The 24105-nt window shown below is 35.3% G+C and overlaps 1 protein-coding gene across 1 annotated transcript in view; it reads right to left on the bottom strand.

Moving 5' to 3' along the window:
* LOC150094815 (G protein-coupled receptor GRL101-like) overlaps nucleotides 1–24105 on the bottom strand; it is a 149867-nt gene that overhangs the window by 12680 nt on the left and 113082 nt on the right. The window contains exons 12-14 of the mRNA XM_090411668.1: nucleotides 13583–13654; nucleotides 8195–8393; nucleotides 4342–4998 (exon numbers count right to left, since the gene is read on the bottom strand). Coding sequence (XP_090267794.1) covers nucleotides 4342–4998; nucleotides 8195–8393; nucleotides 13583–13654 — 928 coding nt within the window. The remainder of the gene's footprint in view (nucleotides 1–4341; nucleotides 4999–8194; nucleotides 8394–13582; nucleotides 13655–24105) is intronic.

Genomic DNA, 24105 nt, shown 5'->3' on the forward strand with positions numbered 1-24105 from the left:
CGGTATTTATTTGTGGAATAGGTATGTATTACATAGCTAGTAACAAACAAATATAGATAGAGGAAAATAAAATCTCAAAAAAATTATATTAAAGAGTAAAAATAAATAAATTATGTATTCTAATTTATAAAAAAAATATGAACTTTACATTAGACACCAAAATAAAAATATGTTATAGTTATCTTAAAAGAATATATCATCATCATCATCAAATTCCGGAAAACGTTAGGATGGGATATGATGAATCAATCGACCGTGAGATGCGGTACATTCATTCTATCCAATACTCTTGGAGGGTAATGGATGGCAATGCTGTAACCAGTGAAGTTCTAACTGAGGCTCGGCTATTGCTGTTACCCTCCTTCGCCCCTTTAAGCCAGTCCTTATAAGGACTATAAGGATCATCAAATTCCTGCCATGTACCCTCAAGGGGTGTACAGGATATGATAGTACTACATGAAAAAAATTACATCATTATTAATTTCCTATCTACAATTTTCCTCCAAATCAGTCTGTTACTTGTGAACACTCCAACATTATCAGATCTCATATTTCTATCGTCTAAAGCACTTTGTACCGTATCAATCCACCTATATCTTGGTCTTCCTCTAGGTCGTTTTGCTGCCAACCTGGCAGAGAACACTTGTTTTGCTAATCTTTCCTCGCCCATTCTATTTAAATGACCATACCACCTGAGATTAGCTCTGCTAACGCATTCCTGGATGCTGACAATGTCAAGTTCTTTCCTAATATCCTCGTTTTTAATATGATACTGCCATTGATGCCATCTGTTCACACCTATAATCTTTCTCAGGACTCTCATATCTGAAGTCTCTAGTCTTTGGTCAAGTGTTTTACTTCTGACCCAGCTCTCAGATCCATAAGTTAAAACTGGTTTGAACACTGTCTTGTATACAGCTAATTTAGTGTTCCGACTAATTTCTCTCTTATTCCATATGAATTTATTCAATTGACTTCCCACCATACCAGCTTTGCTGATTCTGTTGTCTATTTCTATATTTAATTTACCATCTTCAGTAAAAATCGTGCCTAAGTAGCTGAAATGTTTTACTTGTTCCACAGGTTCTCCATTCACAACACAGTTGACATTTTCAATGATTCTGCCTATTTTCATTGTCTTTGTCTTTTTATTGCTGACCTTCATACCATATCTATTACAACAGCTATTCAATTTAGTCAGAGAATCTTGCAGACTTGTAGCGGATTTATTTAGAAGTATAACATCATCCGCATAAAGCAAAGAGCTGACATTAACATCTCCAATTTTGAAACTGAGAGGAGACCTCCACATAGCCTTTAAAGGAATGCGGAGAACCGACCAGGGCTTCTGACCTAATGTCCAATCCTCACCTTTTCGTGGTGCACCCTGTTGGGTATCTACTTGGATACTGAACGGACGAGGATGGGATGGCAATTTGGGATTTAGCCGGCCAAATTGTATTCTTATTGGTTAAACCAAAATATAGAATGATGGTACAACATTACAAAATAAAAGAATATATGCTACTATTAATTTTTGTACTCTCCTTCATGACCATGCAGAAAAGTTCTTCAGCAAGGCACATTCTCATCCCAACCCACTAATCAGACAAGCTTCCAGTTATAGTGAACATGACTATCACAAACATAAACATAAAAGACCTAAGGCAATCCTGCTTTCAGCAGAACAGCGCTAACGCCATAGTTCACAAAGTGCGAGCATAAGACTCACAACCTCCCCCCATCAAGCTTCTCGACACAGATAAAGGGGAAAATAAAAAGCATTTTATGCTTCACCCAGCAAGCCAGTAACGTTGTTGTTGTTGTTGTAATTTTTGTAGGGATGATCACATAGATGAATAGTCCTTTTGAAGACTATAATTATTAACAAATCATAAAAGTTGAAATAATTGGATATGTATACAAGTTTTTAAAATGACTAATTTTATCTGACCTAATAAATTTAAACTTTGCTGTAATATATGCGCTAGTAATATCTGAATAAAACCGGATTAGAAATTATTTTTTTTTTATTTTTCGTAATGAATAGGAGGAACACCGACACCATCATCTTGCTTTTGGATGAAAAATGACTATATTAAGCCTTTAGAACAATTCTTATTTTCCAATCCTTAGCTCAACATTTTGTGGATGGTATATATATCAGAAAGTCTCCATTAAATATTTTTGTCATACCAACTGATTGCATATAGGCTATGAAGAGCCTGTGTTGGAAGCGTTAGATACATTTGGTGACTAACATTTTCCACTTTTATGTACTGGTATTGTAGATTTATAATTCTGTGATTATCTCAAGGAATCTTCACCGTTCTAGAATGGTGAAGAGGCCCTGAAAAAGGTTACAGGAATAAGGTTAAGTTTAGGATTTGAACTCACAGAAATATATTGTCCAGGCTTACAGAACGTACCTAAGAGTGAATATTTAGTCCTATATGGATATTATAAACAGTCGTCTATCTCACAGGAGCAATGCTCTTAACTGAATCATTTCCTTCTGGCGATTATTAAGATATCAGCACGTTATTTGCAAACATATTGTAATCGTGATGATGATGTTATCAAATATATTTCCCTTCCTATTAAGTTGATTATTTTTGAATAATAGAAACTCACTTTCAGATTCAGGGGATAAAAGGTAACAAATAAACAGTTGTATCATTTCTGAAAAAGTCAAACAGCGTAATGTGGATAGCCTGGCGATCATTTCAAAAACTGATAATCACAGTCCAAACTTTAATGTTTAGGTCCCAAGTAGTGTGGGTTCTGAGTTAAATATTTTGGACACCAGAGTAATAATAACGATTATTATTACTCTGCTGTCCAAAACCTAAGGATGAACACTATTTGTGAAAATTACAGCCGCAAATTCAGACGAATCAGCTTGTGGGAATTTGTATAACTAACGATTTCCAGTAGAAAGCGGGCACACATTCAAATTTTCCACTCGCTAGCAAAGAGGTCACGTGGTAGCACTAAACAGAATAAATGGCAAAAGGCTGCACTAAGCAAATTGTGTTTCAAGGAAGCTCTTTTCGCGAAGGAATAAATTTGAAAACTTGGATGTCTTGTAATGTCTTAAGTGCATCATCTAGATGATTTCAAGCAGGGAAGAATTATTGAAAAGCTTAAAGAAGGCTGCAGAATTATTGATATTGCCAGAAAGTGTGAAATCTAACATAGCGTTGTATTCAGGCTCTGAACAGCGTTTCTAGCGCATGGAATGTGTTCCAGAACGTTTGCTAAGAGGTTGCCTTCGTTCTACCACGGAGCATGAGGATAGCTTTTTGGTTATAATAGCAAAATGTAATCGACTCACCAGTCAGCTTGCAAGTCGATTCCATTTATGCACAGCTTGGCGGATATCTCGACAAACTGTGGCAAGTACGTGGCGACAAGTACGCCTATTCCCGAAAGCCTGTAGTTTGTGTCTGTTCCTTTATCTACAACTCATCATAGAGCACATTTTGAGTGGTATTGTTCCCATAATTGGACAAGACACCAATGGGCTAATGTACTCTTTACAAATGAGAGTTGTTTTAGTCTTTCCTCCGATTCTAGACAACACTTGATCTGGCGTGAAAGTGGTACTGCTTACCATTGCGAGAATGTTTTTGAAAGGGATAGATACTACCTACAAGTTCTACAAAAGGGATTATAGCCGGTGCACGATAATGCAACGAAGTACTTCAACGGCATGTTCGATTGTTCCGTGGTACTGTATGCGAAGAATTCATTTCTACGGATGAGAAGTATCACACCATATCGTGCACGAGCGGTGGAGATACTTCTGTATACCGAGATATTAACCGAATCGAATGGTCAGCACGCTCTCCAGATCTCAATCCAAGAGAACACGTTTGGGTCGCAATAGGAAGACGCATTGCGACTCGAAATTTCCTTCATAAAATTCCTTCCTTGCTCTGAAAGAGGAATGGCTCAGTTTATCTGAAGCACTTGGTGTTAAACTTGTTACGACGTTGTGAGAGCTGGATCGCAGTTCGGGGTGGACATATTCCATACTGAAATGTCTCTCCACATAGTTTTCTGTAAGTACTGTTCATTAATTCCTTAACTACGTCCTTAGAAAATTTGAAATTTTTGTCAAAAATGTATTGCAATTTAATTTGTACGAAATTTATCACACATTTTCGTTTGATATAATTTATTCAGTATGTTGGCAATAAATTTGTGCCCACATTTGGCTGTAGTCATGAAATAGTTTTCATATACAGGTAAAAATATAGTTCGTCTTTAGCTTTTGAACAGTATTGTAAATTTATCTGTCAAAATACAATAATTAAAAAACAGTTTTTTACTTACTTGGGGCGGAACGTGTGCTCCACTGAGAGATGCAATTCCTAACAGAATTATGGGCATCCAGCAGCAAAAGTCTGTCATCACAATCACAGTCATCCTTTTCGCCATAGTTGCATCGTTTCGATTGTCTGGATTTCTTACTGCTCGCTTCGTTTTCCTAGCTATAACAAACATCCATAAGTAAGCTACAGCAATCATTGTAAACGACACAAAGTTCAACGCCAGGAAAACAAACACCGAGTATTCCCAACCACTGGGACGTTGAGGGGTAATGTGCAATGCTAGACAGACCCCGGATCGACCATAATAATTGGCGAAGTAATCGGTGCCGACAATCGGTAATCCAGCTAAGAAAAACACGACGATCCAGACACCAAATATGATGACTTTCGTGTGGTTCATCTCAAGGCGTTTGACTCGGAAAGGAAAAATAATGCACACAAAGCGTTCGAGGGTAATAACAGTCAGGGTAAAGACTGACAGTTCGCTGGACACTGTTGACACGAATCCGGCCAACTGACAAAGTTGGCTATGTCGCCAGATGACGTCGTATACAAAATACACTCCTCGGAAATAGGTGTCAACAGAGGCAATCATTAGTAAATAGATTCCCATCAAGAGGTCACCGACAGCGAGATTAGTGATCAGAAGAGAGTGAACCTGAAGCAAGAAGAGCGTCAGCAATCAAAAATAGATTAAAAATAGATATCAAAAATATATAAAAACAGAAAATAATTTATTACGTTGATTTATTGCATGTATATAATATTAACCGAATGCAATTTTTGATAATGTTTTTAATTTCTCTTAATGCTTTAAAGCACATGTTGAGCACTTACCAAAACAGGCACTAATGCGCTATACATTTTGCAATTTCTCGTGTGAGGGATTGATAAAACATATATTTCATCTAAATTGCAATATCTCCTTGTTTTATTTTAACAATGTAATTGACTTGCTTAAAAAGCAAATAGCTAAGTACAAGAACACGTATTCTGCTACAATGCGCTGATAGCAAAAACATTCATCGGCTGTTCTGCCACCAAGCAAACGAAAGCGGAACTTGTTGTTGCCAAGGCAACTTTGAGATCGCCATTACGCTCGTCTAAAACAAAACTTAAATTTACTTTAAATGAAGATTAGCTTTTATAACAAAAGGAAAATCAAAATAATTAGATATTATTTTAATGCAAAGTTGACGTAAAGAGAAAGTCTTTTAATTAAATAATTTCACGGTTAATACAGAATAATGTAAACGACTTAAATAGTAACTTTTTGAGGTGTTCTTGTTTTCATTCCACATGCAACATAAAGAGAAATCTGCATAAAGGGCTGTAAAATTCTATTCATAAGCATTTCTAGCAGTACTTATATTTATTTATATCCGGGTATAAATATGCATTTGGATAATTCATGGAGTTTAAGCCACTCACACCCTAGATGGACTTATGGTAGAGGGCCGTTATAATAATAATAATAATAACAAACACTCGAAGTATTCTATTCTGGTATATGTATTTAATTATTAATATAATTTATTTAAAATTATAAAATAAAATAAAATAGATAAATAAGTTTCTTAAAAATGAACTAATGCTCATGGTGCTAATGCACTGTAAGGTTGCAGTTTTTCGTGGATGGGAATGAAAAAAAAAATAAACAAATTCGTGTTGAGTAATTGCATGAGCAGAAGACACGGAAGGTGCATCGGTTTTAAAAACAGCTTCCGTTAGGTTTTAATTCAGTTCCTTCATTGGTAATAACGAACAGATCCCTCTCTCAATCCTCGGGAGAAATTGAATGAATTCTTTCGATAACACCAAACGGCTGGAAACGTATTTTGTAGGAAACAGTATTTCTTGGGAGGGGGGGGGGGTTAAACTAGAATGCGAAAGAAGTAAGAAGTGATGCGTTCGGGTTGCCGATGGTTCTCAAGAGCCTAGTTTCCTTCACACACTTCTTTTTAGTTTAGTGTGACGGCTGCTAACCGGCTTTTATTTGCGGGTAGCTTCAGAACTCTCAGAAAAAGAGGAAAAAATCTTTCATTTTAAGTGAAGTAGTGACAAATACTTGAACGGAGTGCGTTTAAATATTTAAAATAGGAGATCGCTAACGGCGTATTAAATTCTTAAAACTAAATACGACTTGTGATATTTTCAGAGCTCGATTTCTTGCCAAAAAAAGTGATTTGTGTCCCCCACCTGGTGCATACGCCTCAGAATTCTTGAATTTGTAACTCATTGTTATTAAGAAAATCTACAGGAATTGAAGAACTGCTTAGAAAATGAACACTTTATGTTAGAATTCTTAATTCCTTGCTATTTTAGAGTAGTGAATTAGTCCTTTTCAGCTTCCGGTTTGCTTTTAAAGAAAGCTTACAATTCGAAAGTGTGATATATTGTGAACGTCCACGTACAGTCAGCTTTGTTTCGTTTACTATAGCTTCAGGCATCCGACAGTTATTGCATCTAAGTAGTTATATAATTCATTCCTGCTGGTCTTCAGGTGAAATTAAAGAGAAAGTGTTTCTAAATTAACTGCTTTAAAAAAAACTACTCTTAACTAGATGAATTCATTGCATTGAGATGAGTCTATTTCGTTCGCAGACTTTCTTACTCTATAACAGAATAATTAAATCGTTCTAATGTTTTTTTTATTTTTTATTTTATTTTATCTTTTGGAATTTAGCTTGGCTTGTATCCCGTCTTGTCATAGTGCCAGTTTAGTGTGTATTCCTTAACGGCTTGTTTAGATTTTAAAAAAAAATGACACAACTTCCGCCATCGTGTTCCTAATGCATTTGAATTATTGTGTGTTCTATTATTGATTTCTGAGTTCCTGGTTTAAAATCGCAAATTTCTTCAAGGAAGAAAAACTTTACTTATCTACAGTAAACATCAACAACTAATTTGGGAACAAGTCCAAAAAAAGTTGCTTTGGTCAGTCATTTATTTGTTCTCAGAATCGAGCAAACACATCACCTAAAATAATGTTATGTAAGTTAGAGACAGGTCACCCATACGTCCGTGATTTTATTAAAGAATTCCTATTTTTCTTTACTACTTAAATGTGTGTAGCCTCCGTAGCTCAATCAGTATAGACAAAGCTCTTTGGTCAGAAAGACCTGGGTTTGATTCCCGTCAATGACTTGAGGAATCTTTATCTGGTCTCTTTCGACTAAAAGTGAGTTAACCGGTCTCATACCGTGGCGGAGGGTTTTTTTCACCCGGAAACTCGGGTTTTTCATCCCTCAAAACAGGCAAAACTGTTCTCGTGAACACACATTCGGATCTACAGTCATAAACTATACTACCGCAAGGAAGGCAACGGGAAACCACCTTGGTCATAGTCATCTCCTTAGTATGGTAACATACAGCTACCCTCACAAAAGCTTATGGCTGAGGAGAATAGGATAGACTTAAATGTGTATTATGAAAATTAGTATTATTAATACAATTTTCATTTCACTTTAGCATTTTCTCAGCCACGACAATGTGTTCGCTTTCAACGACCGACCAAAAATAAATTATATTTTTGTCCGGCTTATAAGGTGTTACATAAATTTCCTATGATAACAAAGGTTAATGTTTACAATGACTGATTAATCATAGAAAGACTGTTCCAATATTATTAGTAAACGCTTAACTATCGGATTAATTAAAATACATTTCTATTTTTGCATGTTTGTTTATTTTTAATTTACTCGTTTATTATTTATTTTTATGAACTGATCACATAGTTGCTTGTTATATAAACAAATAAAAGACACGCGAATCCAATATTTGAATAAAAATTAATATTCCCATTTAAAGCAATGGAAAAAAATCAAATAAAAGTCACAAAAATTTCTTCCTACCCTATTGCTTGTCCTATGTAATGTCCTCCATATAATAACCAACATGTTTCCCGTAACAGCAATTATACCAAGTACCCACACACTTAGTCTGAGGACAACATTTGACATGAGATCTTCGCAGGAAGAGAATTCATCTGGCTCTGGAAGACAATCAACGCCATACGGTGCCAAACAGCAGAAACGAAACTCGTCAGTTACACTAAAGAGAGAGAGAGAGAGAGAGAGAGAGAGAGAATATAAGAGGAATAAAAAAATATTTTCACTCCATTATTTAAAACTAAAATTTCAGTCTTTGAAAAACGAGAACTGCACTATATAATATAAATAGTATAATATATAATATATTGTAATAACAACAATGAACGTTTTATACGAAATTCCTGAAGTGGGCGTCAAGTGGCTAACGAAACAAGCAATGATTGTATTTTAATCTGTAATGTAGAGCTGATCAACCATAATTGAAGAAATAAATAGATGATGTGTAATTTTGCTAAAAACTGTTGAAAATTTCAGGAAAAGGGGTCTTTCTTTTTGCTTTGTCTGTAAATTTGTAGACAATCTAAAAACACTATTTCCTGGTACATGTAAACCGCATACATCATTGAATGAACCTGTGATTTTGTTCTCTGTATATACAAATGGAGACTCCGTAGCTTAGTCAGTTTTTGATGAAGCCTTTTGGTTGAAATAAAAGAAGGATTCAAATCCCCACTGTAAATAGGAAGAATTTTTATCGCGATTTTCAATTGAAGGTGAGTTAGTCGGACTCATACGGAGGTGACAGAGGATTTCCTTTTGGAAACTGGCTTTGTCATCTGAAATCGGGCAACCAGATTAAATAACACACGCAATTTTACAAAAATATAATATTTAGGCATAATACCAACCATCTTACTCGAAAATTATGATTATGAAAGCTAATATGGGCAGTGAGCATTAAAGGCCTTTACGTACTGCGTATTATTATTATTAAACATAAAAATGAAAATGTCGTCATCTTGGCTAATGCTTGGGTTGACGATTTGGTCTTATATTACCTAGCACAGGGTTTTAAGGCGTTCAAAATATATCATCTGAATCCTAGGATAGGCTACTCTTATCCAGTGCTAGTGATATCAAATTTCTCAATCGAGAGAGAGACAATGTCGTTTTTGTCAAAAATCAGTCAGCCAACAATGTGAACGTTGGCCTTACTTCTAACGAAATGATCAGAGGAACAGAACAAAACAGAGGTATGTTTAAGGGCAGGAACACCTCCAAAATATCGTGCGATCCCTCAACAATGAGTGAGCCAGAAGATCATTTAACTCAGAGGCAGCTCTACTCCCCGCCACCACCGAGAAGAGCCCTCAGCGGTAGCTCTGCCCAACGGCAGGCTCACCCCACCACTGAGCAGAGTCGCTCATATCTCAAGGAAAGCAACTAATTCTGCACTAAAACATATCAATGGGAGCCAGAAACTGTTAAAATATATCAATAGTAGGGGGGGCTCTTCCCCCGGCGCCTACAGCGCCCAATCCCCCCCCCCGAGTTCCGGGCTGGTAACCGGTTCTCCATTGTTTTGAAACGTCCAACAAATTGTTGTCTCATCCCACCCCCCCCCCCCCCCACCCCCCCCCCCCCCCACCCCCCCCCCCCCCCACCCCCCCCCCCCCCCACCCCCCCCCCCCCCCACCCCCCCCCCCCCCCACCCCCCCCCCCCCCCACCCCCCCCCCCCCCCACCCCCCCCCCCCCCCACCCCCCCCCCCCCCCACCCCCCCCCCCCCCCACCCCCCCCCCCCCCCACCCCCCCCCCCCCCCACCCCCCCCCCCCCCCACCCCCCCCCCCCCCCACCCCCCCCCCCCCCCACCCCCCCCCCCCCCCACCCCCCCCCCCCCCCACCCCCCCCCCCCCCCACCCCCCCCCCCCCCCACCCCCCCCCCCCCCCACCCCCCCCCCCCCCCACCCCCCCCCCCCCCCACCCCCCCCCCCCCCCACCCCCCCCCCCCCCCACCCCCCCCCCCCCCCACCCCCCCCCCCCCCCACCCCCCCCCCCCCCCACCCCCCCCCCCCCCCACCCCCCCCCCCCCCCACCCCCCCCCCCCCCCACAATCACCGCATCTCACGGTCGATTGATTTCATTAGTTACTAATGTATATTTAATAATATATGATTCCTATTAAAGATGATAGATGGTTTAGATTTCTGATTTTTAATTTCTTAACTTTATTTTCATATTTTAATTTTGAAATATTTCTGATGTTAACATTATAATATTTAATTTAGTATTATATTTAGAGATTATATTTTATTTTATATATCAAATTTTATTATAGCAGTATCATTCATAGATAATATACAAAGAACTGAAAACTAATTTTGTAGGAATACTTTAGATATACTTGCATGATAAACGTAAAATGCTTAATAGATAGAACTTTTCTGCATCCTATGATATTCTAGACTTTTGTTGTTTTTTTTCGTGCACAAGTTGAAATATAAAAACTCGCTGAATAAACAAATTATTTTCTTAATCTTTATTAGAATGAACATTAAGAGAAAATGTAATCAAAACTTATGATAATTACATAACTGTCTATTACATAACTTCCGGAAGCAGTTTCCTAAACTACTTCGCACTAGATCTGATTTAAGTATTTAATTCTTTAATTAATTTTTTTTTTAAATATTTATTATTAAAAGGAAAAAACAGGCTAATTTAGTCTTCGTGATTTAACTTGCCACCATATTTAATTAAATTTCAGTATCTCAGCTTTATTAACATATCTAATATAATTTCTTTTAATTAAGCCAAGACTTCTACTGAGTATCGTTATTTAACAGCATATTCTTTTATAATTAGGCATACTTACACCTTTCCCAAAGACTCCAGTCCAGACAATAATTTGCTGCCCATAACCAGAATGCTGCTGCGTGATAAGTCCCTGGAAAGTTGCGAACAAATTAAAGCTGTGAATAACAAAGAAATCCAAAGGGAGACTTTTATTAGAGCATAATGGGAAGAGAGTAAAGCAATACATTTATGAAATTGAATTCGTAGCTATTTGAATCGTTACTTGAAATGTAATGGTACACACTTTAGCTTTGCAGTGAAAATGCGAAGGAATGCAATACGAAAGTTCAAAATGAAAGAGATCTATTGGGAGGATGAAAGCAATAAACATGAAGATAAAAATAAAAGGTAAAAGAATTTTTTTTTTTTTATATAATCAATTCTGGAAAGAGCGTACTTTCCAGACTCTCCGACTCTCTCCGACCACAGATGCGAGAACCTTGGCTGGCACAGCACCACGAAGATTCAATTCATGTTGCCGGGGGTGGGGAGAAGGAATAAGGAAATGTACGAATTCGTCACCAATACGTGAAATTACGTCCTTTATATTTTCCAATTGTTGTACAAGAAAAATAGTTACCACTTTAAAAATTAGAATTGTCATAAAAGGAAAGCTAATTTTTCGACGTATAATAATAAACACTCATCATTGATTACCCTATTATCGGAATAGATTCGCCTTCTCTGCCATGCACAGAAGTGTCGAGAGGTTTCGCATTTGTGGTCGAACAGTATTTAATTTTTTTTTTTTTTTTTCAAAATACCTCTTTTTGAGTAATAGAAAATAGAGGCACAAGATTTTGATATTCATTTTTGCATCTCTAATAACAATATGGGAACAGTTGGCTGTCATAACTTCCTTTGCTGTGGCAGCAACTACACACTCGCCGACTATTATGACACTCTTTGAAATATAGTGAGGTATCATTACTCTTCGCAAACTGTGGTTAACTAAGTGTTGTATTGATCTTGCTTGACTTCTTGTGCCTTGGTAGCCGAAATTTGAAATAACGTTTGGTTTAAATTTGAAAATGTCGAAAGATGGGTGTGATTTACATGGAAAATTCCTAATAAAATGATCAGTCGGTGTACATTCCACTTACGATTTATTGGAAACTAACAAAATCCTTCATACAAGAGAAGTCAGAAATATTTTGATACAGATGTAAGGATCCTTACCGATTTCTTTGCGGAATTAAATGCTGATTTTGTTTTAAGTATTTGATTCATGCAGTTTCACTTATCTGAAAATCTTAATTTTTTTTCTCTTGTTCGTCTCAAAACATAATGTCATAGCGTATTAGAGCATCCCCAAGGAATGGTTTTATACATGTAAATGCAAAGTATAACCTTTTGAAACATAAAGTCATTATACAAACAAGTCATATTTAAATAACGAATCTATAAATTAGAATAGAAAAAAACAAACAAACATGAAATTAGACTTCGTTAATAGAATACTATAAATATCTCAATTTATAAGATACTTAGCTATACCCAAATGATCATTCGGAAAGAAGAGATATCATTACCCATTTCTTTCAACATATATTTTTCTTCTCAGTGAAATATGTATAGAAAATATTTCACTGAGAACACGATAATTTAGATAGTTCTTTTTATTTAAACAAATGAGAATCTTACTCGTTAGAGGCTTAACACGTAACATGATTATACAAGATAACAATGATGAGTTTTATATGTAGAAGGCAACATTATTTTTATGCTAATGCGTTTACAAAATATAAAATATATTAATGATATTCTTTCAATGAAGGAAGCCGGGGATTTTGGTTTTGGCTTTATTAAGAATGAGGAAAGTCAATAAATACTCATATCTCAATGTACACATTTTTCGACAAATTATCAGTACGAAAACGAAACACATTTACATGTCGAGGAAAGTATTTATATTAGTTACGAAAAAAATGGGTGTATTATGTAAAATATAATTTTATTTTTAAAAAATTTAGAAAATAAAAAAAAAACAATTTAATTAAGATGTTGTAGCGTTTTTATAAAAGATTGATAAATATTTTAATATAATAAAATTGATTGAATTAAATTTAACTCCACTGGTTTAAATCTTTCTAAATTTGGACAATAAAAACATAAATCTATGGAAAATATCTGTTAACGCAAATATAGCATATCAAGAGTAATATTAGGAATTTTTAGAATTAATCTTATAGACCTACAGATTTTTCATTTAATTCTGATTTCTCCTAATTTGCAAGGTCGTATTCTGAAATCACTTCTACGAAAGAAGCATAGAAAGAAAATATTTCTTTATAAATTGTGCCATGGGTCCACTATGAGTTTCAGAAGAGAACTAGTATTAATTCATAAGCATGATAAGCCGATATTATTCAAGAACCAAATGTATTTCTTCGTTATTGTCTAGAAATTTATTTATTATTTATTTTTATGAGAACTTTGTGTAACTTTAAATAGCTATTAACAAAACATAAGCACAACAGTGCCTAGATGTGAACAAGTTTTTTTTTTCTTATTTTATCACTGATATAAAAAATAATAAAATTTACGACTTACAGGGTCACAAGTTTATCCAAACCATTGAAGGTTCCATCTTTGAGGTGTCTTATGCTGTTGTGAGACAAATCTCTAAAAAAGAAAAAAAAAACAATAAAATATAACAAAAATAAAGGTAAAATATACAATTCTACCTTTTTTATTGGTAGAATGTACCAATTATAAATTACATGACAGTAATTTAGAATTATTTTGGATATCCTTTAAAAAAAACGTAATTTAAAATATCTAAAAATCAATCATGACAACTTAAATTTAGATAAGTACTATTAATTTATTAATGACAACTTTTTATGCAAAACTCATGAAATATTACTCCAACATATTATAGAACTCCAAAATTGAAATTAATCCTCGGAGCTATGGTATTTTAATTAAACGTTAGGGGGGGGGCTGACCATTACTATCTGTGCTTAGTCTTAACTTCACAGGTTTTTTATGAAACGTAATATGTATTATAATTTTTATTACCAAAATAACTTTGTAATTTAAACTCACACCTCTGGTCTCTAGTCTCATAAACACTATATATCCTTGGCATAAGCTCCACATCCATATCCTCATTTGACGCCAAAAAACTAGGGTCCTTTTCCACTCAAAACATTATTTGTTATCTGAACAAATCAGCCTTACTTAGAATACTGCTCTTGCATTCGGATAGTGCACCAAGAACGCCTTTCAAAATGATGAATCCTCTTTCACTTTAATTGATTACTCCGCTCTCACTGACTCACTCTAGTCATCACAGATTCACAAATGTATTATTTCCACCTTATGTCTCTTCGATACATATTTTCATGGGCAATATTCTTTGAAGTTTGGGCACTATTCAGGCAAACTGGATGCTACCTTGTCATCACTCTCCTTGAAGCCCAAAAACATACCAACTGCTGTGACAACGTTCTTCACTATCTGCGTCCAAACATACCGAACCAACTTCTGATCCTCCTGTTTGACCACCTACTTCTGTTATTCTTTGGAGTAGTCTTCCCCATATAGTTTTTTTTCCATAAGGAATACAACCTCTTGTTATTAAAAATAAAAATAATAAAAAACCTATCAACAATTTCACTTTTTCTTCTCCTCTTGGCAATGAATATGCTAAAGGTTTTATAGTCTGTTGAATGTGTTTGAGAGGTTCATATTCAAAAGAGTGTGTGTTGTGTGTGTGTGTGTGTGTGTGTGTGTGTGTGTGTGTGTGTGTGTGTGTGTGTGTGTGTGTGTGTGTGTGTGTGTGTGTGTGTGTGTGTGTGTGTGCGTGTGTGTGTGTGACAAAGTATTCTTCATTATTATTCCATTCGATTCAAATGGACCACAAGGATTTTTATTCTTATTTTTCGCCTGTTTGTCATTTTACTTTGCCATTTAAATCTATGTTAAACAACTACGCATGTTAGGATCTTTGAGATGGACAGAAAGAGAGAGTATAATAGTGTTCTAATAGATAATGCATTATTTTTCAGAAAGGAATTCTACATTGTTCTTGAGTCTTAATTAGGTCTCCAATGAGATCAGATCAGCAGTGTAATTGGAAAATAACCAAGCTAACCTTGGCGATTACTAACGTTACGCGGTTTCAGATGAAGCAGGCTTCATTTCTGATAACTGGTAAACAAAGTTCTTAGATTACATCTGGCCTGTTTCTAAGACTCGAATTAAGACTGTTCATTAAATAGTTTTGTGTATTTTAATGAGCAGACAAAATTCATGATGAGTAACTCTATATGATGGCATTTATTCAGATCCGATTGCATGGATAATCCTACAGATTTCTTTATTTCAATTGATGGAAAAATAATTTCAACTTAAGCCTAAATACGGAAGATTTAGTTACAGAGAATCATTTCTCCTGGATGAGAAAGTTCGAAGAGTTTGGCTTTTGGGCATAAAATATTGAATATTTTTATGTTTTAAACAAAAGCGTTTTGATGGAAAGAAGCAAAAACCCTGGTTAAAGTAACGGCAATCTACATTCATTATTTTGTTTTTCTGTATTTCTGTTTTCCTGTGAATGGCTGCGATCGAAGTACATAATCAAACACAAGATTGATAAGAAAATCTATCAAAATAATATTATTCTATTAATGTTTTATTTATGAAATAATATGAGAAACCTAATTGTCAAATGTCCTAAAATTGAAATAAATTATTATGCCGTACTAAAACAAAATTTCAAAACAAACAGAAAAAGGAGGGAGAGGATATTTGATAGACTGGAGTGTACATATGAAAATTCATATACTAAATGTAATGGACAATTGAATTCTCTCAATCTGATATTTCGTTTTATTAATTTTCTCGATACGACTGCAGGAGCCAAGTACACCAAATTGACATCGTATCCGCTCTTTCCAACAAGTCCCACTGTGGTATGGATGTGTTTGTAAGCTTTTTAGTGAAGATATCATTTAAATAATATCATAGACATTAACCGGTGCTGTATGGAGCCCACTCGCATTTAGCCTTGAGACTAATTAGCTGCTTGCTAAAGTGGTTTAACAACCATCCATTCCTTAGCCGTAACTGATATGTGAGTTGGCGAACCATTCTACTGGAATTAGAATTTATCGAAAGGTGAGGGAAAAACGATGCCACTTCTTTCCAAAACGTCTTAAGTACATATACATACTGCTCGTTTGTGATGATGACATTCCATCCATGCCCTTCAAAGAAGACTGAGCCAATTATTTCTCTTAAGAAAACTGAAATACCAAACAGCGTATTTTTCTGAAGGTAAAGGTCTTTCTGCAACTTCTTCAGGAGGATGTGACTCTCCCTCAGAAGATGCTGTTCTTAGAATTGACTTTTCTTTAGAGATCAAAGTGAGCGTAGTCTGACATCCACAGAAAACTATTTAAAAAAATGGACTATCCTTATCACGAGAGCAGTGAGGCAGCCATTGCTTTTAAGTTTATTTTATTCTCTCAGAGTTTTTGCTTTGCCTGTATACTGTACGGGTATATTTTGTGCTCATCATCAAGAGTCCTTTTGGACGTTTCTCTGAAGATTCCAAGTAATTGACCTTTTTACCCAAATGGACCGTCTTGGACTATATTCCACGGATTCTCGCACTATTTTGACAACTTCTCTTTATTCTCTGAATCTTGTTGAACAGCTTGGACGATCACCAGCTTTTGAATTACGATTAAAGATAGTCCCTTATTTCTTGAATTTGACAAACTAACTAGAATGCTCCTTTTAAGGAATGTTTTATGAATTCAGAAAGCATCCATTGAAAGTCTTGAACGACTCATCTTTTCAACACAGAAAACACGATGGTCTGATTTCCAGTTACGTTTTGATGTTCTTTCGCGTTGTTTTTAGTATATCTCAGTATGCGATACGAAATTAGAATTAAATAATTAATATTTAGTCCTCGCGGTTAGCCTAGTGGCTGTGCACTTCGCAACCATATGCCTGGGGAAGGAGTGTCCTAGGTTCGATTCCCGTGAGGAGCTGAAGGATCTGCCATAGCTAAGTTAGCCGGTATTGGGCGTGTACAGTAGGGTTTTTCCCTAGTTTATCCTGGGGGTTTTCATCCAAACCGGCCTCGAGAACTCAATACTACGGACATAGGATACACCGGGGCGCACGGCTGACCACCTTATCCTGTGAACGGCTTGAGGTTCGGTGATTAATAAACCTTCGACATCGCTAGGTAAGAGAGAGGAAAAAGGAAGACGAGAAGAGATAATATTTATTTATTAAAATAAGTGTAAATGGGTTCACGGGGCCTCTTTTCTGGATAGACCAGAAAAATGAAACAACCATTCCATTTTAATGGAGAACATCAGGATTTTGAAATTCAGTGTATGGATAATAACACAGCTAATACAGTGGAAGAAGGGTCATTTTTTTTATAACGTAGAGCTCAACTTAAGGAATATATTTAACTACATAATTTTTCTTCGTTCATTCAATATAACCAGTAATTAAGCATGGAAATAATGGCAATAATCAGATAAAATAATCAATAATATGATTTTTTAACCAATACTTGGCGGATATTTGGTCATTTTACCCTTGGAGGATGTGCACCACGTGACTGAGTGTTGCGATTTATGTTACAGAAAGAAACTCATTAGAAAACCTGATATGAAACAATTTATTTTTATTTCATTTTTTCGTTTCTTTCTTTCTTTTTTTTTCTTTTTGAATTTTTATGTGTTGGACTTACTCCATTATTGACTGATTGAAAAGAAATTAACGGACACCCTCATGGGCAAGGTACATCGTCCCATCTAACGAGTCAAGTGTTTATAAGTTGTGTAAATTGGAGGAAGATGATGCTCTCAAGTCAGTGCAACTGTGCCAGGATGAAATGGCTGCGAGAACGGTGCTGATGGAATTTAAAAGAGGCGTTGTGATAGAATGCCATGTTGCAGGCTTGTAGACAAATTTTGACAAATTGGGTCACCCCAGATTAACAATCAGTGATACCATGCGGAGATGGAAGCGCAGGGAGACAATTGTAAGTTCAACTCGCAGTGGACGACCACTCAATACTCCCCGAACGTGATCGTAGGATACTAAGAAGGATAATATGTTAAAACCGCAATTCGTTAGCTAACACGTTGAGTGTACGAATCTGGACGAAATCATTCAGAACTGATGCTCCCAGCATGGAGTTCTATGTTGTGAGAATAGGACAGCAATATACGAGTCTCACATTACCCGAACCAATATGCAGAATTGTCTTCAGTGGTGAAAAGAGCGTGCACAGTAGAAGCTTGGAAAGTTGTATTATTGAGCTATACGCACGTCTCTGTCTTCTGTTTGTGGTGCCACAAACATTGAACTTCTAGAAGTATTTGAACATTCTGAACAACGAAATAATCAATAATACTTTGTGGTGTTTTTACGAAACTGACCATTATGTTATAAGGCTCCTGTTGTAACTGCGTGGTTTGTGGACATAACCATCACTACACTTGACTGGCCTCCACAGAGCCCTGATCTCAACCTCCACTGAACATTTCTGGGATTAACTGGAGTGTTAGTGAGGTCAATGGCCATCCGCCTCACAACAGGCCAGGACCTCATTACACGCTTACAGGAATAATGGTCCAAATTTTTAATTGATCGCTATCGTACGCGTGTGGAAAGTATGCTCGTAGGATTAATGCAGTCATCGCGGTGAAAGGAGGTCCGATATTTTATTAAGGTGGACGCCATGTCTGTTTGTTCCTCACACTATGATATCCGTTGACTTCTTTCCAAGCAATGAATATTTAATTAACACATTGTATAAGAAAAAATTTTTATTGATATTTATAATTAAAATCAATAATAAAAAATAATGCCTTGAAGTAATACTCTTAAAATACTCACAAATTAAGCAAAGACCGCAATCCAAGGAAAGCATTTTTTGAAATATTTCGAAGATCCTGATTGCTCAAATCACTGCAAAAGGAAAACAAAATTCTAATGTTAATCGTTATAATCATTACATGTTTTAATTTCTGATGAAACATGAAAAGTTAAAACGGAAATTAAGCATTTATTTAGTTATGATGTCATCATAACTAGCAAAAATTAAATTTTAGTTAGTTATGAAGAAATTATTCATCTTATTAAAGGAATGTTTCTGAACACCGAACAAATTATCTTTTAAAATTGGGGAAGGAACATTCATTTCCGGAATCTCACTCAACAAAATCTAAGGTTACAATCATTTAATCCAGATATTATGCCGTTGAAAAAGAAAAGACCTTTCAGCGAAATTAGTAGAATTCACTAAAGAGATTAAACACACAAATTCAGGAAAGTAAATTCGTTAGCAGAACAAATTCCAAGAAACTGAAAGAAAAAAACACTTATTTTTCATTTAATGTTAAAAATCTAAAATTGTAAATGCTGCGATGGAGATACGGAAGCATTTATTGCTGGCGGAAAAATGCGATAGCAAGAATTTACCCTAAATGTTGAATTTCTAAACATGTGGATAAATTTCACTCGCTTGCTAACCGTTGGAATTTAATCTTATTCAGTTGAAAAAAGGAAATGAATTAATTAAGAAGAGCATTTTGATGACTGCTTTTCAACATGCCTTACTCGCTACACATGTTACACTTTCAAGTAAAGCATGTTTTTTTTTCGCTTTCGAAAAATACTTAAAACACATTTGATACCTTTTAATTTCATCTCGCCCTGTTCTTTCGAAATACAAAACAATACATTAATGATCAAACGAGAAGTTGGAAAGAAATGTAATATGAAAGAATATCACTGAAAAAGTTAAAATAAAATTATTCTATTATACAATATAATAGGAAATATAATTTATTTTAACTTTAAAAAAAATGTAAAATTTAAAAACGTTGAAAAAAATTGAAATTTGCTAACTACACGTAATTATAATAATCTATATTACTTATTTTGAAAAGGAGGAGAGATGGCACGCTTAGTCGTGTATCTTGTCGATTATTACATTTTAGTTGATAAACCATCTATAATTCTATGATGTTTGTATTCCGTAGTGTTGTTTAGTAGGTTATTAAATATGATTGTAAAAAACAATAAACGAATAGAAACCCATCGCTTTTTTTAGAGGGTTTTTTTGGTTTGATTGCTTGTCAGATGATATTACTAACACAGAAAGGTAGTTCTACAATAGCTTAAAATATTTAAATCTGGTCTTCAACGTCTATTCTAATGAACTTTGAAGTTATTTACGCTGCCTGAATTCATAATGTACTCCGGCAATGATGCATTCCACTCATTAACAACTCTCAACAGCACTCCAAAATTGTGTCATATCTAACATTTGGTGCTTCTGAGGCACTTCTGACTGAATCAACCGATCTATACCTTAGTCTTCCTCTGGGGCTCTTTTTTTTGTTTTGCTAATTTATCCTCTTATCCTTACCCATTCTATTCAAGTGGCCATATCACCTTTAGAATATATATATATATATATATCAATCAATAAAGGTCGAAACCAAATTGGTTTCGATCTTTATTGAGGTCTCGTCAGTGGGAGCCAGACCCGGGAGAGATACCAAGGTTGAAGTAATGCAAAATTCATATATATCTCATATACAAGTAGACAAAAAGTTTCTGTCATCCAGAGATTTTTATTCTAAAAATCTCTGGATGACAGAAAGTCGTAGAAAGTTTTCACCTTGGGTGTAAAATAACGTTAAAGATGCCAAGAAATTTATATACGAATCTACAATGAGAAACACAAAATATCTGCTGACGAACAACTTCTAGGTTGGTTGTAAACGTGGGGTTTTTAATCTAATTAGTCATCAAAGAAGAAGGCGATAGGGTTTCCCTCTCAATGCTGTTTTTGCTATTGCGATTCAAGATAACTCCTGGACCGCAGTGATTTCCTTTTCCCTTCCAATTCCATAAAACCAATATAAATGTGTCGCTCATGAAGACGAACTTACCACACCCCACATAAACTGCGGATCCTTTGTTGTGTTGTTTAAAATTGGGGAATGTTTCATTTTCTATTCTGTTCTCTGAATTACCTAGACAATAAAATTGTGGGTGATTAGGTTGACTAGAGGGGGATTACTTCATTGGTAGGATCCATCCGACTATTTGTGATGTATCTGTAATTCTTATGTTAGTACCAAAAATAAAACGTGTGCAGGCTTAGATTCAACACCCCGTCAATTATTCCTCTCTTCTCTTACCAAGTAGAAAAGAAAAATGACCAGTAATTATCTCTCCGGCAACCATTCTTAAGGTTGTTATTGTCCCACTGCTCATGCATTCTCTTAAGTCTAACATATATTAATAGGAAAGTAGAAAAAGTTACTGCGGACAACTTCCTTACATTGGATACCCTCTGCCTGACTATTATCACTGAAACATTTATAATCCTAAATTCTGATTATATTTCTAAGGTAGTAAGGCAATAAATTTTTATCGTAATATTTAACTCAGAATTCCAAACTCAAATTGCTTTAGCGTTGAAGTAATGCCATACTATAAAAAACTTCAGAGAATTTATGACAAAACCCTTATTCGAAATTAATGAACCCTTACTCAAACAAAGAGGGACATGCTTATCCATATACTCATTTTTTTTAGATTTTGCGTACAGGCTACAAGTAAGCAAAATTTGAAGATTTACTTGGATTGGGGAGTCAGAGCAACGTCTTTAATTTCCTCCTCCAGTTAACCATAACAGTAGCTTGTGATGACAGGGTGATGATTAAAATATTATGATGTATATTGACACAAGCCTGTTGTATTAACAATGGATTTCGGAGGAATATTAGCAGTAATTTAGTCTATAAAAACTAAATCCCAGAAATGAACAGCACAGTGCAATTTAGGCAATAATGATAAGTTTCTGAAAGTTATGGAAAAGTTACATTAGGGTTCGGGGAGTAGAAGGAAAGACGTCCTGGGCAGAATTAGAGAGCAGTTTTGGAGGTGTCTGAGTTTCGTTTTGTTAGTTTATGACTCGTCCATGTTAATTCATCATCATTTGTAATTAACACCTAATAATATTTATTGAATATGTTATAACGGGAAAAAAAACCTACTTACAGCGAAGTCAGAGATGATAGACCATTAAAAGCCATTGGTAAAATATACTTCAAACGGTTTCCTTTCAGATTCCTGTAGGAAAATGAATGATAATAACAGATATTTAATATTTGAAGCATATATACAGAATTAATTTAAGCTCTACATTTATAAATAAAGTTAGTTGATTTTAAATATCCCCCCCCCTTGATAATTAAAAAAGCGCACCTTGTATACCTGCCACTTATTGACTGTTGTTTAACTAACAATTTGATTTTAACGAAATTCTTAGTGCAAACTTATATTTATCACTTAGAAAGGAATTGCGTGTAAATTTATATCTCATAGTCATTGTTGTGAATTAAAGTAAAAAATTAATTAAATTTTAAATTTCGTTAATTAATTATTTAAATTAAAAAAAATCCGTGATTCTTTCACAATATTAATGCACTCTGGTTTGCAACTTATATATTTTACATCTCATAAATAAATAAATAAATAAATATATATATATATATATAGGGGTCACTACCCAGACCGGTTTCGACCTTTATTGAGGTCTCATCAGTAGGAGTCAGACCTGAAAATGCTAAGTTTGAAGTAATGCAGAGCTTACATAAATTTTACCTAAACAAGTTGCCACAAGGTGCTTTGACCTCATTAAATAAAAATCTCAGGATGAGCGTTAGATGTAGAAAGATTTTTACCTCGGGTATATAGTATATTCAAGGTGCCAAGCAATTTTATAAGCTAGGTTTTAATCCTTTTTTCCCAAGTAAGCAAACAGACAAGTATGTCAAGTTTGTCAAGAATATTAATTATATAAATCAAATATATTTATATCAAATATAAATTAAATTATAAATTTAATTTATGAAATTCAAGTCCAAATCTTTCGTTATTTATTTATTTATTGCTTATTTTGATTGATAATTGCGTTATAATTTCGAATCCACAATTTTTATTGTAATATTGTGATATAGAATGTTTAAAAGTATATACTGTAACTTTAGAAAAATTGGGAAAAAACAATAACAGCAACAATCTAGTTCTCTTATAATATACCAGTGTATACTAGTGATATACTTAGCAGGGCAGAAGCCTTTCGTAAATCGTTATTGTTTCCAACTACAAATTTCACTTTATATTCCAGTTTCTAACTTCTTGGAAAACTCCGTCCCATTTAGAGACTCGAAGGAAAACTGCACTAGAAATAAACTGTAAATATTTATATCGTTCACAATTTTGTGGAATGTTAGCGTCATTTATAATGCATATTTTTACCTCGAGGGATATTTCAACGAATGGAAAAAACACTTTCCGCCTTTTCACTGCATGCCAATACTCCGCTAGGAAAGTTCAATTACTAAGAAATCCAATAAATGGACGAGGGAAATGTAAAGGATATCCGGCATTCATACAATTCAACCTTTTGCATGCTAATACTTGAACTCATTTACATTGGACAATTTAGAAACGAGGTAAGTTCGACCGTTATACAAAATAAATTCTGTAGTACCTAAATGTTTTAAGCACACCGTAGTAGAAAACACACACACACACACACACACATACATCTGAGCGAATGCGAAATGATAATGTCATGCCATTGGGGTACGTCCTGCTTGCTGCAATCATCAGGTACTCTCATTCTGCACAATCATCCCTTTTCCTTAATTAAAAAAAAACTTCATTGGTAATCACTAAAAGTATAGATCCGAAAGGTTTCGATTTGGCATAGGAAAGATATTGCAATGGAGAATATTATGAATGCCGCCATATTTTATATCCAAATATAAAAAGAAGATTTTCGAAAATTTATCACAGAGCTTATGAGAATATAATGCTGGCCTTGTTGGCCGAGTGGATAGCGTATCCACTCTCCACCCAAAAGACTGAGGGGGGAGGGTCGAATCCTGCCGTTGCATGGATATTTGTGATTGTCTGTGAAAATAGTGGTGGTGGTCGGCGATAGATGGCGTTGGTGTGGATGATGAAGGTGGTTGCGACTGGTGGAGGCGGAGAGTTGT

The sequence above is a fragment of the Typopeltis vanoorti genome, chromosome 21, assembly GCF_054136105.1.
Source record: "Typopeltis vanoorti isolate ZY-2024b chromosome 21, IOZ_Tvanoo_1.0, whole genome shotgun sequence".
Classification (NCBI taxonomy): domain Eukaryota; kingdom Metazoa; phylum Arthropoda; class Arachnida; order Uropygi; family Thelyphonidae; genus Typopeltis; species Typopeltis vanoorti.